Here is a 17,276-nt window from a genome sequence, read left to right on the forward strand (position 1 = left end):
CCTTGACACACAAACGGTAATAGTGTTATTTGTATCCCCCCCCCCAAACCCCACCTCTTACTTTGAAACACTAGACATGTTAACGCTGTATTTGAGCTGTCCCAGATTTCCATTAACAGAAGTTATAGTGGCTGTAAAAGCCGAAACAGGTGTTGTCTCTTCACCTCTGGCTACAGAGCGCAGGAGGAATTTTTTATGGAGTTCTGGTACCTTTTGATCATTGCCAGAAAAACACGCTGGCTACACCTCTCCAAAGTCACACGACAAGAGGCTTGGGAAATGTCAAATATTTGTTAATCTTTTCAAGTATTCTTTGTTGATTGATAGCCTAAGACAACTAACAGCCGTAAAAGCAAACAATTGCTAGTAAGAAAAACAGTTGATTTGAAAAGAAGGATTAATACTACTTTTCTCTTTCTCTTATGCATGTTGTATATGTATGTGTGTGTGTGTGTGTGTGTGTGTGTGTGTGTGTGTGTGTGTGTGTGTGTGTTTACGTATGTGTGTGTCTGTTTGTGTGTTTGTACGTGTGTACGTGTGTGTGTGTGAGTGTATGTGTGTGTGTGTGTTTGTGTGTGTGTGTGTGTGTTTACGTATGTGTGTGTCTGTGTGTGTGTGTTTGTGTATGTGTGTACGTGTGTGTGTGTGAGTGTGTGTGTATGTGTGTGTGTGTGTTTGTGCGTGTGTGTGTTTACGTATGTGTGTGTCTGTTTGCGTGTGTGTGTTTGTGTACGTGTGCACGTGTGTGTGTGTGTGTGTGTGCATGCCCGTGCTGCTTAACAGTCAACACTGATAGTATGAATGATACTCTTAAATTGCTACTCTTTAAGATGGACCTTAATTGTCGTGCTAACTCTAAAACTAAGATTGCGAAGGCACAGGTATACGCAAAGCAACAGAGTTCACTGCCAACATTCCTATTCGAATCAATATGGGAGCCTACAGAAAACAGAAAACAGAAATTGAAAATAAAAAAATAAGTGGATTTGAGGTGAGCATTCCATAATGCTAGTAAGAAAGAACAAAACAAGTTGCTACAAGTCCACTAATTACAGAGAGCTCGGAGTATTCTACTTCCTTTTTAAATGATTGCAATGATACAAAAATAAACATTAACTTGTGATTGGTCAAAAGATTAAATAAAGTAACTATTCTGCGTTTCTAATTATTCTGACATAATTCCTTAATAAAAACCTGAATTGAGTTGAAGTTGAGTTTACAGTACATGCATGAATACTGAAGCACCTCAAACTGCTACCATGAGTCCAATATTGGTCTTTGCGCGGTTCTGCAAAAGAGCAACATAAGCCCCTGCCTTCAAAGAGTGACCAGAAAATGTGCTGTAGCAAAAGAAAAAAAAAAAAAAATCAACAATTTTCAGCGTGGAGACATGTAAACAAATGCAACCGCCACCCTATGGCTGAAGTGTGCCATTACACTCAACAGCTGTTTCCCGTTAGGGATGGAAAGCGCACCCCTACATTTTAGAGGTGCAGGCTTTATCGAGCGCCCTGGTTCCTCTTTTGAATGTGTTTGTTTAGTATTTCAGCAATAAATGTATGCCATTCTCTGACACAGTAAACAAATGGCTTCTCCCCCCCCCCCCCCTCGTTCAGAGGTGGAGAGCGACAACCTGACAGGCGGTGACTGAGGTTGACTGACTGATTTGTGAGCACATACACCCCAGCATTGTGCAAATAAAGGATACAACCATAACATTAAAAACAATAAAATACAGTGAGTGGTAATGAAATCATAACAGTGCAAAAGTAAATAATACAATGAATAAAAAAAAAGTGGAATTTGAGTCAGTTTAAGCGGTGGCCGCGTCACTCGGTAACCTAGCGGCGTTTCATTGTCAGTGTTTGCATTCCGACTTAAGACAAGCCTTCTCCCAGAGAACCAGAATAAACAACAGAAAAGTCTGAATGGATGAGTCACTTTACGGGAGGGAGGGACGCGAGAGCAGAGGACGAAGAGGAAGCAAAAAGAAAACATAGGACATGGTTTATTCCTTCTCTACTCTCGACGTGGTGGTCATTCCTTCCGGTTTGCTCCTCCTCTCCTCTCCCCTCCTCTCCCTCTCCGCCCGCCTGCGTCTCCCCCCTCACAGTCTGGTGCTGGGGTGCACCGAGGAGAGCTGTGGCGGGGGCAGGGTGGACAGGGGGTAGAGGTGGTGCAGCAGGTCCCCGTACAGCGCCGCCCCTCCCGGGTGCCGGTAGAAGTGGTGCGGGCTGGGCCCCGTGGCCAGCAGCTGCCGGTGGAACAGCATGGAGTGGAAGGCCATGGGGGGCACCAGGGGGGACACCGCCGTCTGGCTCTTCAGGTACTGCAACCCCGGGTGGTGGTGGTGGTGGTGGTGGTGCGGGTGGTGCTGCTGCTGCTGCTGTTGATGGTGCAGACCGTCCTGGGGCCGGACCGACACGTACATGCCCGGGTAGAGCGGCGAGGGGTAGGCGGTGGCTGGGTGGCCCTCGGGGAGGTGGGTGTTGAGGTGCACGGCATGCGCCGGCTCGGCGGGCTTCAGGTCCTCGGGGTCGCCCCGGCGCAGCGGGCCGGCCGGGTGCATGGGCGTCACCACACGCACCTTCCTGTCCGGCGCGCCCTCGTTCTCCGCCTCGCCCAGGCTCCGCTTGGAGGGGGGCCGGCAGGGGCTGGTGTGGGGCGCGTCCGGGGAGGCCTTGCCCCCGCCACCGGGGAAGCACGGGGGTGAGGGGTCCGGGGAGCCGCCCTGCGGTTTTGGAGACGAGACGGTCATGGGGGGGACCCTGCACGCCTTGGGGTGGGAGTCCAGCCCGCCCTGGTGCATGATGGGATACTGAAGGCTGCAGAAGGGCGGGGGTTTGGAGAAGGAGGACAGCCTCTGGGAGAGAGGCTTGGCGATGGTGAAGTCCCGGGGCTGGTCGTCGGTGTGGCGCCCGTCGCCGTGCGTCTGAGTCCGGTCGCCGTAGTGCGACCTGAAGGCCAGGCCCTCGCACTCCAGGCCAACGCCGCTGCACACAAAGCCCTCGCGGCCCTCGCCGTCGCGGACGTAATGCCCCCTCTTCTCGCCAGCCATCCGGTCGTGGCTCAGGCAGTTCTCCGTCTGGCGGTAGAGGCTGTGGAGGTGGGGCGACGAGTAGCAGTCGGCCACGTAGCCGGGGTCGTGCGACGGCGCCGGGGGCCCGCCGTGCAGCAGCTTCTCCCCAGGCTTCTCCGCCCCGTTCTGGGCGGGGGGCTGGGGCAGGTAGGGCTGCCAGGGGGGGGAGACCTGCGGCTGGAGGTGGTGGTTGGTCCGGCAGGCGTAGGTCCCCGACAGCTCGCCCAGAGGGTTCCTCTCGGCCTGGTCGCCGCCGGCCGCCGGGTGCGGGGGCTTGGCACTCTGGGCGTGCTGGATGACCGACGGCCTGAAGACGGTGGCCACCTCCGGGGGGACGTCACTCGCCCGGGGGACGTGAGTGACGTCCCCCGGCCTCACGCCACCAGCCTCCCCCCCGGCGCCGGCCCTCCTCTCCCGCTCACGCTCGCTGGTGGGGAACGAGGGGGGCGGGAGAGGGAGGGGCAGCGCTGGGGGAGGGAGGGGCGCCGAGGGGGTGTTGTAGGAGAAGGGGTTGGTGTCACACACCTGCGAGAGAAGCTTCTTCTTGGCCAGGGGGGACATCACCCCCTGGCCCGCGCTGCAGTACGCGGTGAGCTGCGGGGGGGACAGGTGCACCTCGCTCCTCGGGACCCCATAGTCTCTTTTCTCTGGCAAGGAGTCGGGCCCCGAGGCCTCCCCGGATTGTCTGTCTGCCGCCGGCTGCTTGAACATGGGTAGCACCTTGCCCACCCTCCCCCCGTGGCCCTCGGCCCCCCCGTCCCGGCCCCTGGCCGCGGGCTCGGGCAGCCCCGCCAGCACAGCCGCTTTGGTGGGGTGGTCCCAGCGATGGGCCAGGTACGGGGGGGGGTTGAGCACGGTGGCTGCTCCTGGCTCGGGCCGCCGTTCGGAGGGGGGCTTCTCGTGGAGGAAGGCGGGCGGGGGGCTGGACAGTCTGCGTGGGGGGGCGTCAATGCCGGCGCGTTTCGTTCTGCACTCGCCGCTCTCCTTGAAGGACGGGGCGGGGCGGGGGTCCGCGGCGGCCAGGGACTCCTCCTTCTTCAGGATGAAGTGTAACTCCTCCTCCTCCATGACGGCGGGGTCTTCTTTCAGAGGCCCCTCCTCCTGCCCGGCCGCCGAGGCCAGCTCGCCGCTCTCCTCTGTCTCGTCGTAGTCCTGGGAACGGTCACCGCAGGGGTTTAGATATAAAGAACATAGATAGACAAACACGATGCCTCCAGATGCACTCATGGTGTTCGGGGGTTTTCACGGGAGAACAACCAGCATTAGGAGGAGTTGACAGTGATGAGATAATGACAAAGCATAAAGAATGAAATGAGATATAAAGGAATGACAAAATACCCCCAAAAATACCCAGACTGAACAAAAAAAGATTCCCATGGGGATCGGGGGTGGGGTAGTACTGACCTGTAACTTCTCCTTGCATTTCTCCGTCTCATCCTCCTTCTCCCTCTTCTCCCGCCCCTGCTTGGGATTATGGCAGCCTTTGGACTTCTTGGCCCCGGAGCCCTTGGCCCGGGCCGCGGCCGCCTTGTCCTGGCTGCCCTCTTGCTTCTTGGCTTTGACCAGGGGCAGCGGAGTATCTGATTGGCCCTTCAAGTTCCTCTCATAAGGCAGCAGGAGCCTGTTGAGGAGGCAAGGAGGAGCTCAGAGCCTGCTCGATGTTGATTTGTTTCACAGGAGGGCAAAGAAGATGGGAAGGATAAGATCTCCTGTTTTAATAACAATAGGAACAAAAAGAAAGAATAATAATACGCCTCCGCTCTGCTAGAGTCAGACGCCTGCGATGTGCGCAAATATGGAGGCTCACAGCTATTCACCTTAATACCTGTCACACATTAGCTGCCTTTTCTTTTTAATCTCACTGGTTTAGGGAAATCCAGATTCAGGTGGATAGGTTATTGTGTGTGCATGTGCGTGTGTGTGTGTGTGTGTGTGTTTCTGTATGTGTATGTGTGTGCACCCGAAAGTATTGGAGGCAGGCTTCCTCCTCCGCATTCATACAAGTCAGCAAGCGAGCAGTCACATGACCAGGGGGGTCAGAGGGCGGCGGAGGCACAGCCCTGGCGGAGCTGAAGCGTTTCTCAGTTGTACTTGTACTTAAATCCTCAGAGTGCATGAGTTCTAATCTAATCTTCTGATGTGATTAATCATGTCGGACCACAAAAACAGCTACAGTAAGACAGCTGGCATCCAAGCCTTGTTTTGAACACACTGCGCATTTGAAGTGACTGATTACTGCGGCGCTATGTTCTGACTTAATCAAAGCCGTGCTTGCTGACATTTTTATGGAAATACCACTGCTCTTTTGAGGTGAGCAAGGGGAAGGGGGTTTCACTGCACATGACGTTTTATTTTTTCTATATTTCCGTCAGCCTTTCATATCAGATGTCGTAACTAATGGGAGTTTTATGATGTGAAAAGCAGTTTTTTTCTAAACTATGAGTGTAAAACACTATAATTTTGAAAGTAATGGGGAAAGCTGTCGCAGGTCCAAACAGCAGATGGAAATAGTCACGGGCCGAGAAACTAAGAACATGGAGGAGAAAAACCAGCGGCTTTAAAGAAAACAAGAATAACATTTCAACGCTTAACACATTTCTCAAGATGAACACCACAGCATGACTCTCTCAATCAGCGGCAATGGAATGAATACGTTTTTTCCTTCAAGTGCCCATTAAAGCTCTCTTTTGATTCCTTTTAAGGAACAAACACAATAAGACAAACAATGAATCATGGGTACTTTTGCCTTTTTCTTCAAAAGGAAAAAAAAAGAAAAAGAAGAAAAAATCCTCACTGAGTTCAAGAGGCTCTGTGGGATTTTTCTGTTATTTTTTCCTCTGAACAAAAGTGCTGGCAGGCAAAGCGGTGAAACTACATTTCATACAGCTGCTCCGGCCCCCAGGCCTCGGGCCAAGAAAGGAAATGTACTATTAAATGTGACTTAAGTTATTGGAGAGAGGCAGAGCCCAGCCATAGTAAAAAGAGAAGGAAGGAATGAAAGAGAAACAGGGGGGGAAAGAGAGGGAACAACAGAGAGAGTGCATAACACAAACATTGAGGGAGGACAGAAAAAATGTTTGGCATAAAATTGAAGAATGAATTCTAAATCTGTCTGTAAGGCTGTATGTATACCAAGGGGCTGCAGAATTATTATGTTTAAGAGTGACTATATAGAATATAGTGGCTATATATATATATATATATATATATATATATATATATATATGAACAATGACAATGATATGATAATTTTATGACATAAAAGGATATAAAACATTACCGCATAGCATAAACATTGACTGTCGGGTATTTGGCATTTCACAGACATGTAAAATAAGGTTTATGTGGGGCAATGCTTTGTTCCCGATCTCTCTGTGAACCTAACAGCTTGCAACACAAAACAGTGGGATTAATTTCCTGAGACCGTAAAAAGAAAAAAAAAGCTCAAGTCTAAAGTGTGCTCCATCCCATTCTGTGTGCAAATGTCCAGCCTCTTGCCATTTGGCCATCAAAGGGCCCGAGCAGTGTCATGTATACCGTGTTTGGTATCAGTGTGTGGGAATGAGAAGGCTGTCTGGCCCCAGGTCAACTTTATGGAATGTCAATATGGGGAGAGGGGGGAGGGTGTTCCCCAGCCAGATAATGAAGGAGCCAGTAAAATCACTGGAGGCCCTTCAGCACGCAGACTGACATGTTAAAAGCATAGTGTGTGGTTATTGTCCTGAGCAACGCCAAGAGTCTGACTATGAATATGTCCTTTGTTATGTTATTTTTTTTATTGCAACAAAATGGGTAAACAGCTCCTTCAAAATACAACAGCTCTTTTTTGAGCCATGTATTACCACTGTTTACAGTGTAGATTTCCACAAACAGTTAAATTGAGCAGTTAAAATTGTTTGCCTACAGGGCACTTTTCTTTGTAAAATTGATTTTCGTCGTGCTTTCCTGACCTAAAAACTTCCCATTTTTCTGCGATCACAAAGGTAATAAAGGTCCCTGTATATTTGACATACTCATGATCACAGTCATGATGATACAGTGGGGATGATAAAATACACGCGAGTAAGACGCTGTTTTCCCGAATGATGGGCGGGCAAGAATGTTGGCAGGCGCAATAGTTCAGCAAGAGCCAGATGTACTCAATAGTTTTAACCACTAGAGGGTGTGGTTTACGTCAATAAAGACTCGAGGAAAGAGGTTACATTTTTATGAGGTCAATAAATCCGTAACATCCCCACATACCAATTATTTTTTCTGTCTTTTCTGTTTATGCAGCTACTTTCCAGATAAAAAAAAAGGAATCCAGGAAAGAAAAACATCAAATAGAAAAAACATAATTTTTAAAAGATATGTATGTGATCTCATGGTTAATGAAACAGCTGTAAGAAAAACACAAAAAAAACCCATCTCTGACTCAAACTTCCTTTTCGGGGAAACAATAACAATGACACAGTTGATAAAACACATATTGTGAACTAAGCAATGGCTGTGCTGCTATTGAAGCAGGGTATTGCACACTAAGCACCTCCGCCTCAAAATGGCAACTTGGCACAAACAAGGTGACTTTACCAGCAGCAATGTGCTGGTCTCATCTAGGTTTTGAGTTACAGGAACCAGGGGTGTTGTGGAATCCAAGAAATGCCTTAAGTCACCAAATCAGTGGAAAGAGGCCTGTGGGCCGTTCCATTTCAACAACTTCTCCCCCAGCCGGGGTGAAATTAATTCTTAACTGGTGTTGTGTTAAGATCACAAGGGCTGCTTCCACTCATAAAAAGGGAGGGGAAAGAAAGTCTTTTTTTTTTAAAAACTGGCGGACATATCCCGAGGCTGTCGAACAATTTAGTGCACAGAATGCCAAGACCGTGGGGTGGTGGTGATGGGGGTGGTGGTGGTGGTGGTGATGGGGGCGGTGCTGGTGGTGATGGGGCATGACAGAATAGAAGCCTTATAATCAAACATCATTTATAAAACACAAATTGAAGAGGAATTTTGGGAGAAAAACACCACAAATGATAATAAAAAAATTCTCATAAAACAGACCAAAAACCCGAATAAAGAAGGAGAGTGAATCGACGTAGCCGTGTTCTAGGGGCTCCCGTGCTTTGGAAAGATTTGTGTTCCTAAGCCCCCCCCCCTCTCCCTTTTGTCTGGGCTCCAAACCACTTGAAGTGACCCTCATTCATGCAGTTAAAACAGGGGGGCAACGCAGGAATGTACCAAAAACTTAAGTCCTTTGTGGACGCCTGGAAATAGCAGATTTAAAATGACCCCCAAGGGCCCCGGGGGGGCGCTCTCATTAGCCGCCCTCTCTCCTCCTCCTCCTCTGCCCGCACCGTCCAGCTTCTCCTTCAGCGGAGAGAGATACAGGAGGAGCAGGAGGAGGAGGTGGCGAGGAGAACAACAACTCTTTTAATACGACTTGTCTCTCATTCAGTGAAGAATAGAAAAACACTCTTTTGATTTACTGTACCATGAAGCACAGCCCCCCCCCCGCAGATTAATTTTTGTAATAAATAAATAAATAGCTCACACATGTTCTCTCTCTCGCTCCAGTCCGCGGTTCACGTTTGGTGAATAAATGGTATTAATTTAATTTGCCATGCCGAGCCAGTCTTACATCTCAGTAGACTTGAATGGGCCCCGTTCCGTTCGATCGGCTGTCACACACGCACGCTGACGGTGTAATGTGTGTGTAACGTCACATATATAGCCATTGGCTGCACATTCAGACTTTAGTCTTTTGATTACTGTGTCACGCATAAAGAGATCACCTCATATTGTGATTAGTTAGACTGCGGCAGAACAGAACAGAACACTTGGCTTTTCATCAGCTGCATGCTCAATGAACCGCTTTACTGCGCGGGGGGAGAGGGGGGGTGGGCAGAATGTTGCATTGAATGGTTAAAATAGCCGGATGCTATTCTAGGAAAGACCCAGCGCTCTGGCTGTGCAGTCACTGTGGCTGGAAGACATGAGATTCCAGAGAGAAGGAGTCCCGGTTGCAGGGGAGCAGTGGGGATGTGCTCACGGCGCCCTGCACCAGCGGCTCAGCTTTATGCATCAGGACTTATTGTTATTGAAAAAGGAAACAAGGGTGACAGCCCACTTGTTACACATGCGGTAAAGAAGGAGATATCCCGCTTGTGTCCCTCGCCCCCGCCTCTCCCTTTTTCCTCCTCGGGGTTACGTGATATTAGCGGCTACGAGCCCATTGATACCCTGTGTTCCTTTGCACAGAGGGTCATCCCTTTATAGACTGTATTTTCAAAACAAGAGCGCCGCATCGATTGGAAAGCTGCGTTGGAAACCTGCTGTATCTGATGTTTCACAATGCTGTGCTGCTGCTGCTGAATGGTGCAATACAATCTACATCCAATCAAAGGGCAAATATCACGGAAAACAATCTCCCCAATGTTCTGGGAGTTTTTTTTTCCAACAGCCTTCTATTATTTTTCTATTATATCCCTGCGCGCGGCACGGCCACTGACTCAAGGTTTCCTACAACGTATCCAGTGTGAAATATATTGTGTGTCTGGGGAACGGCGGCAGCCCCGCTGCAAGTGAGGAACATTAATACCACTAGGAACGAATAAAGGCTGAATCAATAAAACATCTAGTCCACTAAAATTGGAAATGGCGTGCATGTGTCGGGGAAAAAAAAGAAGGAGATACACGTCTCCGCAATCTGAGCTGGGGAGCGTTTCCCGGGCGGAGAGTGAGCGAGAGAGAGAGAGTCTATGTAGGCTCTGGCAAACATCAAATGCTTTAAAGATGAAATGATTTCATCCTAACCCCCTCCGTCTGTTTTCTTGTTTCTTCTTTTGTGTTTTTTTTTGGGTTCCTCTGGCCCGAAACCTTAGTTTTTAAATAGCAAATTATTCTAAATTGCTTCTCTGTTGCTATGGATATACCCCCCACTCCCCTACACAAACACACACACACACACACACACACACACACACACACACACACACACACACACACACACACACACACACACACACACACACACACACACCCTCCTGCCAACCCCTTGTGCAATTACATTAGAATGCCAAGGCATGGTGAGGTATTAAAATCTGTAACAGGCGAAGAATGAAGAGAGATAACAAAAAAAGGAGAGAAAAAGCTGGATGTTTCCGTAACAAGAGATCACATAGGGAAGCAGGGAGATTAAATATGTAGGAGCCGCTAAAAGGCGCTGACCTGTATAATGAAAGAAACAGCATGGAGGGAACAAACGGGGGAGGGGGGAGGGAGGGAGGGAGAGAGAGGGAGAGAGAGAGAGAGAGAGAGAGAGAGAGTGAGAGAGAGAGAAGCGAGTCGAAGCGAGAGAACGCCAGGTAATGGAAAGAGCCGGAGTGGGGGACACATATCGCAGTGAGGAGGACGAGAGAAAAAACAGAGGGTGGGAGGGAGGTGGAATAAGGAAAGAATCCATAGAGCGGGCGAGAGAGGAACAGATGAAGGAGAGCGAGAGGGAGAGAGAGAGAGCAAGAGAGAGAGAGAGAGAGAGAGAGAGTCGTGTGGAGAGAAAGCGGCGCGACACAGAAGCAAAAGAGGCAGTCTATTTCAAGGTTATTGATGCCATCTTTTCCATGACCTCATTTTTAATTCAGAGCGCTGGGCCCTGACAGCTAATCTGGGGAAACGGTTTAAATAAATATCATTAAAGCTTCCCCTTAGCTAGTGCACCAGACCTTGCCTTGGACATTTCAACATTGATTTTTTACCCCCCTGTGCACTAATGAATGGGCCCTGACGACTCAAAACCGGTAACATTGGAGATGACAATTAGCTAAGGTTATCGTCGGCTCAATTCGAGCTGCGCTACTCCATTACGGTGAGTGGTTCCTGCCCGCTCACGGACAACATAAACATAGTGATTATATTCCCCCACATCGCTCTATCGCTCACAATAACATCTCCTAGGCAACAATTTCATATCATCTTGTTATTAAGACAAGTGGACGGAATAATACGGGTCTTTTAAAAGGAGAGCTGAACACATGGTGGACATTCAAGGCTTCTTCTCTTAATGTCAGAATGCAGACAGAATACATTATTTATTATTTAGAGAGAGCGTTGTTCTGCAGGACTGTGTATTCTGTATATATGAAAAGCAACCCGGTCCCTGAATTATTCTCCTTGTCCGACTTTGCCCATTCTCATCCAAGACAAGCGAGAGATGTTGTTCCGGTTTGTACTTCTTCAGTGTGAACTATATTTTTTGTTGCACATTGACTAATGATTAGAGGGAGGGGAGGTGTGAGTGTGTGTCTGTGAGTGTGTGTGTGTGTGTGTGAGTGTGTGTGTGTGTGTGTTTGTGTCGGAGGGGCGGGGGGGGGAGGGGGGGGGCAAGGACGCCTTTGGGAAACAAACACACACACTTGAGCGCGCCCCACAAACAGCCTCATTCATCATGCAGAGAGAATGCCTGTGTTTGCTGAGTTAATACAATGAAGCTAATTGCCCTGCGAGCAGCAGCCCAAACACCAAGACTCAGCTAAAACTCTTCCCCTCCAATGGAGACCTCTCTCTCTCTCTCTCTCTCTCTCTCTCTCTCTCTCTCTCTCTCTCTCTCTCTCTCTCTCTCTCTCTCTATTCTTCCCTCCCCCTCCCTCTCTCCATCCCTCCCCCTCCACCAGCCTGATAGCCACACTGCAGTGTCTGGATATTATTGCTTTGTATTGATTCAGCATTATTTTCTCTCAGCGTCTCCCCCGCTGGCCTGAGAGGGAAAAGGCCAGGCTAGCAGTGGTCACACATCAGTGCCCTCCCCCTGCATATCTACCTCTGGCCAGCTCCAGGCCCCGCCCCCCCCCCCCCCCCCCCCCCCCCACCTGCCATGCCTGGTGCCTGAGTAAGGAGCTGGAGCCTTCCTCCACATCTGGCTCTACAAGGCATTTCTATGCCCCACAGAGACTGCATGTGTGGTACGCTTGTTATGAATCCCGCCGGGCTTTGGGACCGTCGTCAGTGACAGTCCGGGAGCGAGATACACAAGGAAGAATTTGCAAGCTGTCAATTTATACAAAATATGTATTTTTCTTCTTTTTTTTTTTTCGACATGGTGTGAAAATCCTCAGTGGTGAATGAAGATGAAGAATTTACAGACATGGCCTTTTTAGGATAATGCCGGGGTTGTAGAAACACAAAGTGAGCTGCAGGAGAAATGCCCACGGTGCAGAAACATTGCCAGGATATGGAAAGACGACATGAGCTGAACCCGTCCACCCTGTACTGCCTCAGACCGCATCAAAAAGACCTTGCAGTGCATTTGCATAATCAGTCATAATTCCATCTCATGAAAAATAAATAGAGACAGAAAACAGCCGGGACATAAAATAAAATTGCTTTCAAGCTGCCCCCTCTCCCCCCTGCCCCCATTCTTTTATTTATTAATATTGACTTTATTCTATCTACTTACATGCAATATACTGTAGTAGTGACCCAAGTCCTGTCAAATGGTATTGCTTGGAAATTGCTTCCTCACTGACAGGTAAGTGCCTGTGTACGCACACGCACGCACAGACACACATGCACACACACGCGCTCACACACACACGCTTAGCAGCAGTATGCAGTTGTATGGGGACGACATGGTTTATGAGTGACTGGTTATCTTCTGCTACAATAAGATCATATTTTACCATTTGTTTAACCTTGGGACTGATGTTCAGCGTGTGTGTGTGTGTGTGGTGCATGTGAGTGTGTGCGTGTGCATGTGTGTGTGTGTGTGTGTGTGTGGTGCATGTGTGCATTTCAGCATATTTTCCCGGTTCCCCCAGGACGGTATCCATATGTTTGCTTTGGTTCAGTAAAACCATGTGAGTGATGATGGTTATGCGGAGGTTCAGAAATGCTGCAGTGTCTGACTGACTGATTAGATGAATACATTAGTGGAAAGCGTCTCATGTCCTAGTACTTCATATTATTGCAAATGTTCTATAAATAATAGATAATATGAGCCGTTTTAAATATATCTCTAATCTATTTTATGTATATATATATATATTTATTTTTTATATAAAATTGAAGCATTGAAGTATTTGTTAATCGTTTGAATCTTATCACCTCGGGATGTTTGCTTTGGAATGCACGTCTGTTCTCCACAGTGCAATATCTTCCATTGTGTCAGACAAGATTAATCAATTACACCCCTCCCCCCGCCCTCCCCAGCATGTTTTCACTGTGATGAACGCGTCCGTTAACCCAATCAGAGCCGCACACTCTGATAACAAAGGTGGCGCTCTGTGGTTCTGTCTGCTCTTGTTTCGGGTTGACATGCAGAACATGGGCAGAACGCAGCTGGGATCGTTGAAATGAATAACATGATCATATATTTAGCTATGTTCACATTTGAGTGTTTCAAGTTGCCATGGCAAATATGAGCAATAAACTAATGGCTGATGATAAACAGCGTTTGAGATTAATAATGAAGCCCGACGGGATGTTGACACTGCCTGTCATGTGGAGGGGGGATGCATTAGCCTGAGAGTCCATTTGGAAATGCATTCCCAAATGTAGCAACATAGTCTGCTTCTCAACCGTCCAACAGCGGAGAACCGGGGGGCGGGGGGGTTGGGTGACTCAGGGAGTTTCAGCTTGGAGTTGGGGGGTATAGGGACTCAGTGAGGTGAGCACAGCGGCGTGCACCAGGCGGTGCATGGAGCTCACCTCTCGTAGTGCCTGCGTGTGCACGTGGCGGCGCTGGTGCTGCTGGGGTTCCCGCCCAGCTCGTCGTACACGTGCTTCCACTGCCGGCGGACCGTGATCTGGGGGAAAGAACCGGAAGGAAAGAATGAAGGAGAGGAAGAGATGAGGAAACAAACAAAAACACCAACAGAAAAAGAAAGAAAGAAAGAAAGAAAGAAAGAAAGAAAGAAAGAAAGAAAGAAAGAAAGAAAGAAAGAAAGAAGGACAAAATAATTGAATGTTAATGAGTGCTTGCCTCTGCTCCATGCATTCCTATGCTGAGCTCCTCTTCATGGCATTTCCCTTTAACATATTGAGTCACGCCATTCCGGTAATTTCTGAAAACTCTTTTTAAGTGGCCCACTTCATAGTCCTCACATAAACACTCCGCTAAGTGTTAGTCAGCTGTCGTCACGGCGATGCGACTCTTTCACTCGTAACAGCGGTTACCCTCTCTCTCTCTCTCTCTCTGTCTCTCTCTCTCTCTCTCTCTCTCTCTCTCTCTCTGCAGATGAGCATCCCATTGGCTAACTGCGTAAATGACAGTTAGCAACATGGCTGACATTCACACAGAGCGGTCCGGTTAACACGTCTTCCACATGAGCCAAGGGATAATCAGCAGCAGAGATGCGGCCCTGGGAAAACTGTAAAGGCTGTAATTAAACAAGCTGCATCGTGTTTATAGATTGGCTGGCTGGCTTGCAGCCTGTTTGCATGGCTTTAGAGCAGTCAGATAATGAAGGAACAGACATGAGCCAGCCGACTCACGGCACTGCATCAAGCGACTATGACTTGGAAACATAGGGAAATATGTTGCACGTGTATAGTTGCACATGTACAACAGGCGTGCAGCGTGCAACAGGTATCCCCGCAGAGTTTAACAATGCCCTCTCTCTCTCTCTCTCTCTCTCTATTCATCCTGGTTACAAAACATTGTTATCAAAATGTTTTATCTTTCTGTGTATCTGTATGTGTTTGTATGTGTGTGGTGTGTGTGTGTGTGTGTGTGTGTGTGTATGTGTGTGTGTGTGTGTGTGTGTGTGTGTGTGTGTGTGTGTGCATCCATGTGTGTGTGTGTGTGTGTGTGTGTGTGTGTGCATGTGTGTATGTGTGTGTACATGTGTGCATGGATCCATGTGTGTGTGTGTACCTGTCTGTGTGTGTGAGACTGTGCATCTGTGTGGGAGATTATGAGCACTTAGTGGAACACATATAGATTTGAACATGGGAAAAAATGACCAATATATGACCAATTTACTGTTTGACCGAATCGTGGGCAGGCCAACATGTGTTTTCCACTCCAAGGGGATTTTGAAACAACGGCATCATTTTGCTAAATGTGGCTCTTTGACCAAGAGCTTCTCCTTGGGAAAATAGTGACGAAAAAGGAGAGAAGAGGGAGAGAGGAGAAGAAAAGTTAGTGAAGAAGTGATACAAAGACAGAGGGGGGAGGAAAAGGGTAGACACTGGGACGAGGGAAGGAGAGAGAGAGAGAGAGTGAGATAAAGAGAGAGAAAGAGAGAGAGAGAGAGAGAGAGCGAGAGAGAGAGAGAGAGAGAGAGAGAGAGAGCGAGAGAGAGAGAAAATAAAGAGAGAAAGGAAGGGTAATGGAACATGTGTGAATACTTACTAACTCATATCCCCCGAGTTTCTGAGCGGCCTGGAACATGGTCCAGAGGTTGACTGCGGAATAGAGAGAGAGGACCAAACAAGGAAATTGTTATCCTGCAGCTCAAAATATCACCAACATGAAGCTGCACTTTGTCAATGTGTTGATCATCTGTGATTGGCAACCGCCGGAAAATAGCGGATCATTTGATTTCCAATCATCCCATCAAACAAAGCCCTGTGTTCACACACGTGAAAGCCTTTATCTGCTGTCACTCGTATTGTACTGAACATGAATAGCTGGTGACGTAACGTTGGAACAAATGCCTTATTTGCCATTTGCATAGATTGTCCTATTTAAACCCCTGGCTCCCACTAAAGCCGACCTGTGCGTGACGCGCTCCGTTTCATCTGTGATTGGTGCACATTATCTGCGTTTCTGTACACAGATTTCCCAGATCAACAGCCCTCCTGTGCTGAGCGCGCTTCGTGAAAAGCCTCAAACGACTCTTTGTCTCCGAAATATTACCTTCCCCCTCCGAACAACAGACCACAGGTTCAGCGGAGACTCGCTTGCTGCCAAATGACATTTGTATTTGCTTTCTGTAACATCATTGTTTAACATTTTTATATGAAGGCCTATAAATAAGAAAAGCAGGCCGTGCCTGGGGAGAAATCCATCAGAATTCAATCTGTGAGTACACAAAGCCTTGCATTTGTCAAAATGACATTTTCCTATCTCCGCATTTGACAGCATTGATTTTTTTTCCTTCCCTCCAACCCTCCTCTCTTAGCGACGGTCGTCGACGCACGGCTAGAATAACAAAGGCAGCCGGGCAAAGGGCTTTTTGGTATTATTATTATTTTAGTTCTTTTTAACTGCACATGCCGCAGTGTATTGTGTCTTCAGACTGTAGAAAACACGGAAAGATGGTGTATTTAACTAGCTTGTTATGCATCAAACATAATTACCACAACAGCACATGGGGAGGGGAACCTTGAACACAGATAAAAGAGATGAGAAGAGAAAATGAGAAAATGTAGCTCTCTCCCTCTTGTTCTCGCTTTTTCCCTCTCTCTTTCCATCTCTCCCTACCTCTCTCCATCTCTCCCTCTCTATATCTCTCTCTTTCTCTTACACTCTCTCTCTCCCTCTCTCTTTCTCTCTCACTCTCTCTTCCGCTCTCTCGCTCTTTCCCTCTCTCTCCCAATCTCTCTCCCTCTCTATCTCTCCCTCTCTCTCTCTCTCTCTCTCTCTCTCTCTCTCAATGTCTTGTCATTTGCTATTTCAGTTCTTAATTCCCCTCAATTCAGTAGGGGCAATTATGTCTGAGATAAGGATGGCAACACAGCAACACAATGCAGCCGTAGTGACACGCGGATGGCATGGCAATTAGACAACAAGGCAGAAAGGGAACAAGACAAATTGAAACTGATGTTTGCAACTCCACGTCCACGGCCGCTGGCGTCCAACATACAAGTCCACGTGCACGCACACTGGCCTCCAACACACACACACGCCAACGCACGTATTCACGCAAATGTGCACAGAACGCACATACATAAACACACAGGGACAGACTAGATCACATGAACACACACACATTCACATAAACGAACACAGACACATACACAAGCACAAATACACACTAGTTATGCGTGTACACACACACACACACACTGGCAAGCTGTTACACACACTCCACTTCCACTATATGTTTTCATTTGAACGGAGGCTATTAAGAATGTAAAAAAACATGAGAACAACTTGTCCTCGTCTTTTTGCCTCTCCATCTTCCTTCTATTCCTTCTTCCCAATTTAAATAATGTATTCTCTGTTGCCCCCCCCGCGCTGTCTGTTTCACTCTGGATGAGACTGCTGCATCGATAG

The 17,276-nt window shown here is 48.1% G+C and overlaps 1 protein-coding gene across 1 annotated transcript in view; it reads right to left on the reverse strand.

Annotated features, from left to right (window-relative positions):
- Positions 1-430: 430 nt before the first annotated feature.
- The window catches only part of arid5b (AT-rich interaction domain 5B), a gene marked incomplete at its 5' end in the record, with an annotated part of 70,903 nt that continues 54,057 nt past the window's right edge, over positions 431-17,276 (reverse strand). Inside the window, 4 exons of the mRNA XM_079728992.1 lie at positions 431-4,231; positions 4,484-4,700; positions 13,760-13,857; positions 15,408-15,460. Coding sequence (XP_079585118.1) covers positions 2,108-4,231; positions 4,484-4,700; positions 13,760-13,857; positions 15,408-15,460 — 2,492 coding nt within the window. The 3' untranslated portion in view covers positions 431-2,107. The remainder of the gene's footprint in view (positions 4,232-4,483; positions 4,701-13,759; positions 13,858-15,407; positions 15,461-17,276) is intronic.

Source organism: Pollachius pollachius (genome assembly GCF_949987615.1).
Source record: "Pollachius pollachius genome assembly, chromosome: 2".
Taxonomy (NCBI): Eukaryota; Metazoa; Chordata; class Actinopteri; order Gadiformes; family Gadidae; genus Pollachius; species Pollachius pollachius.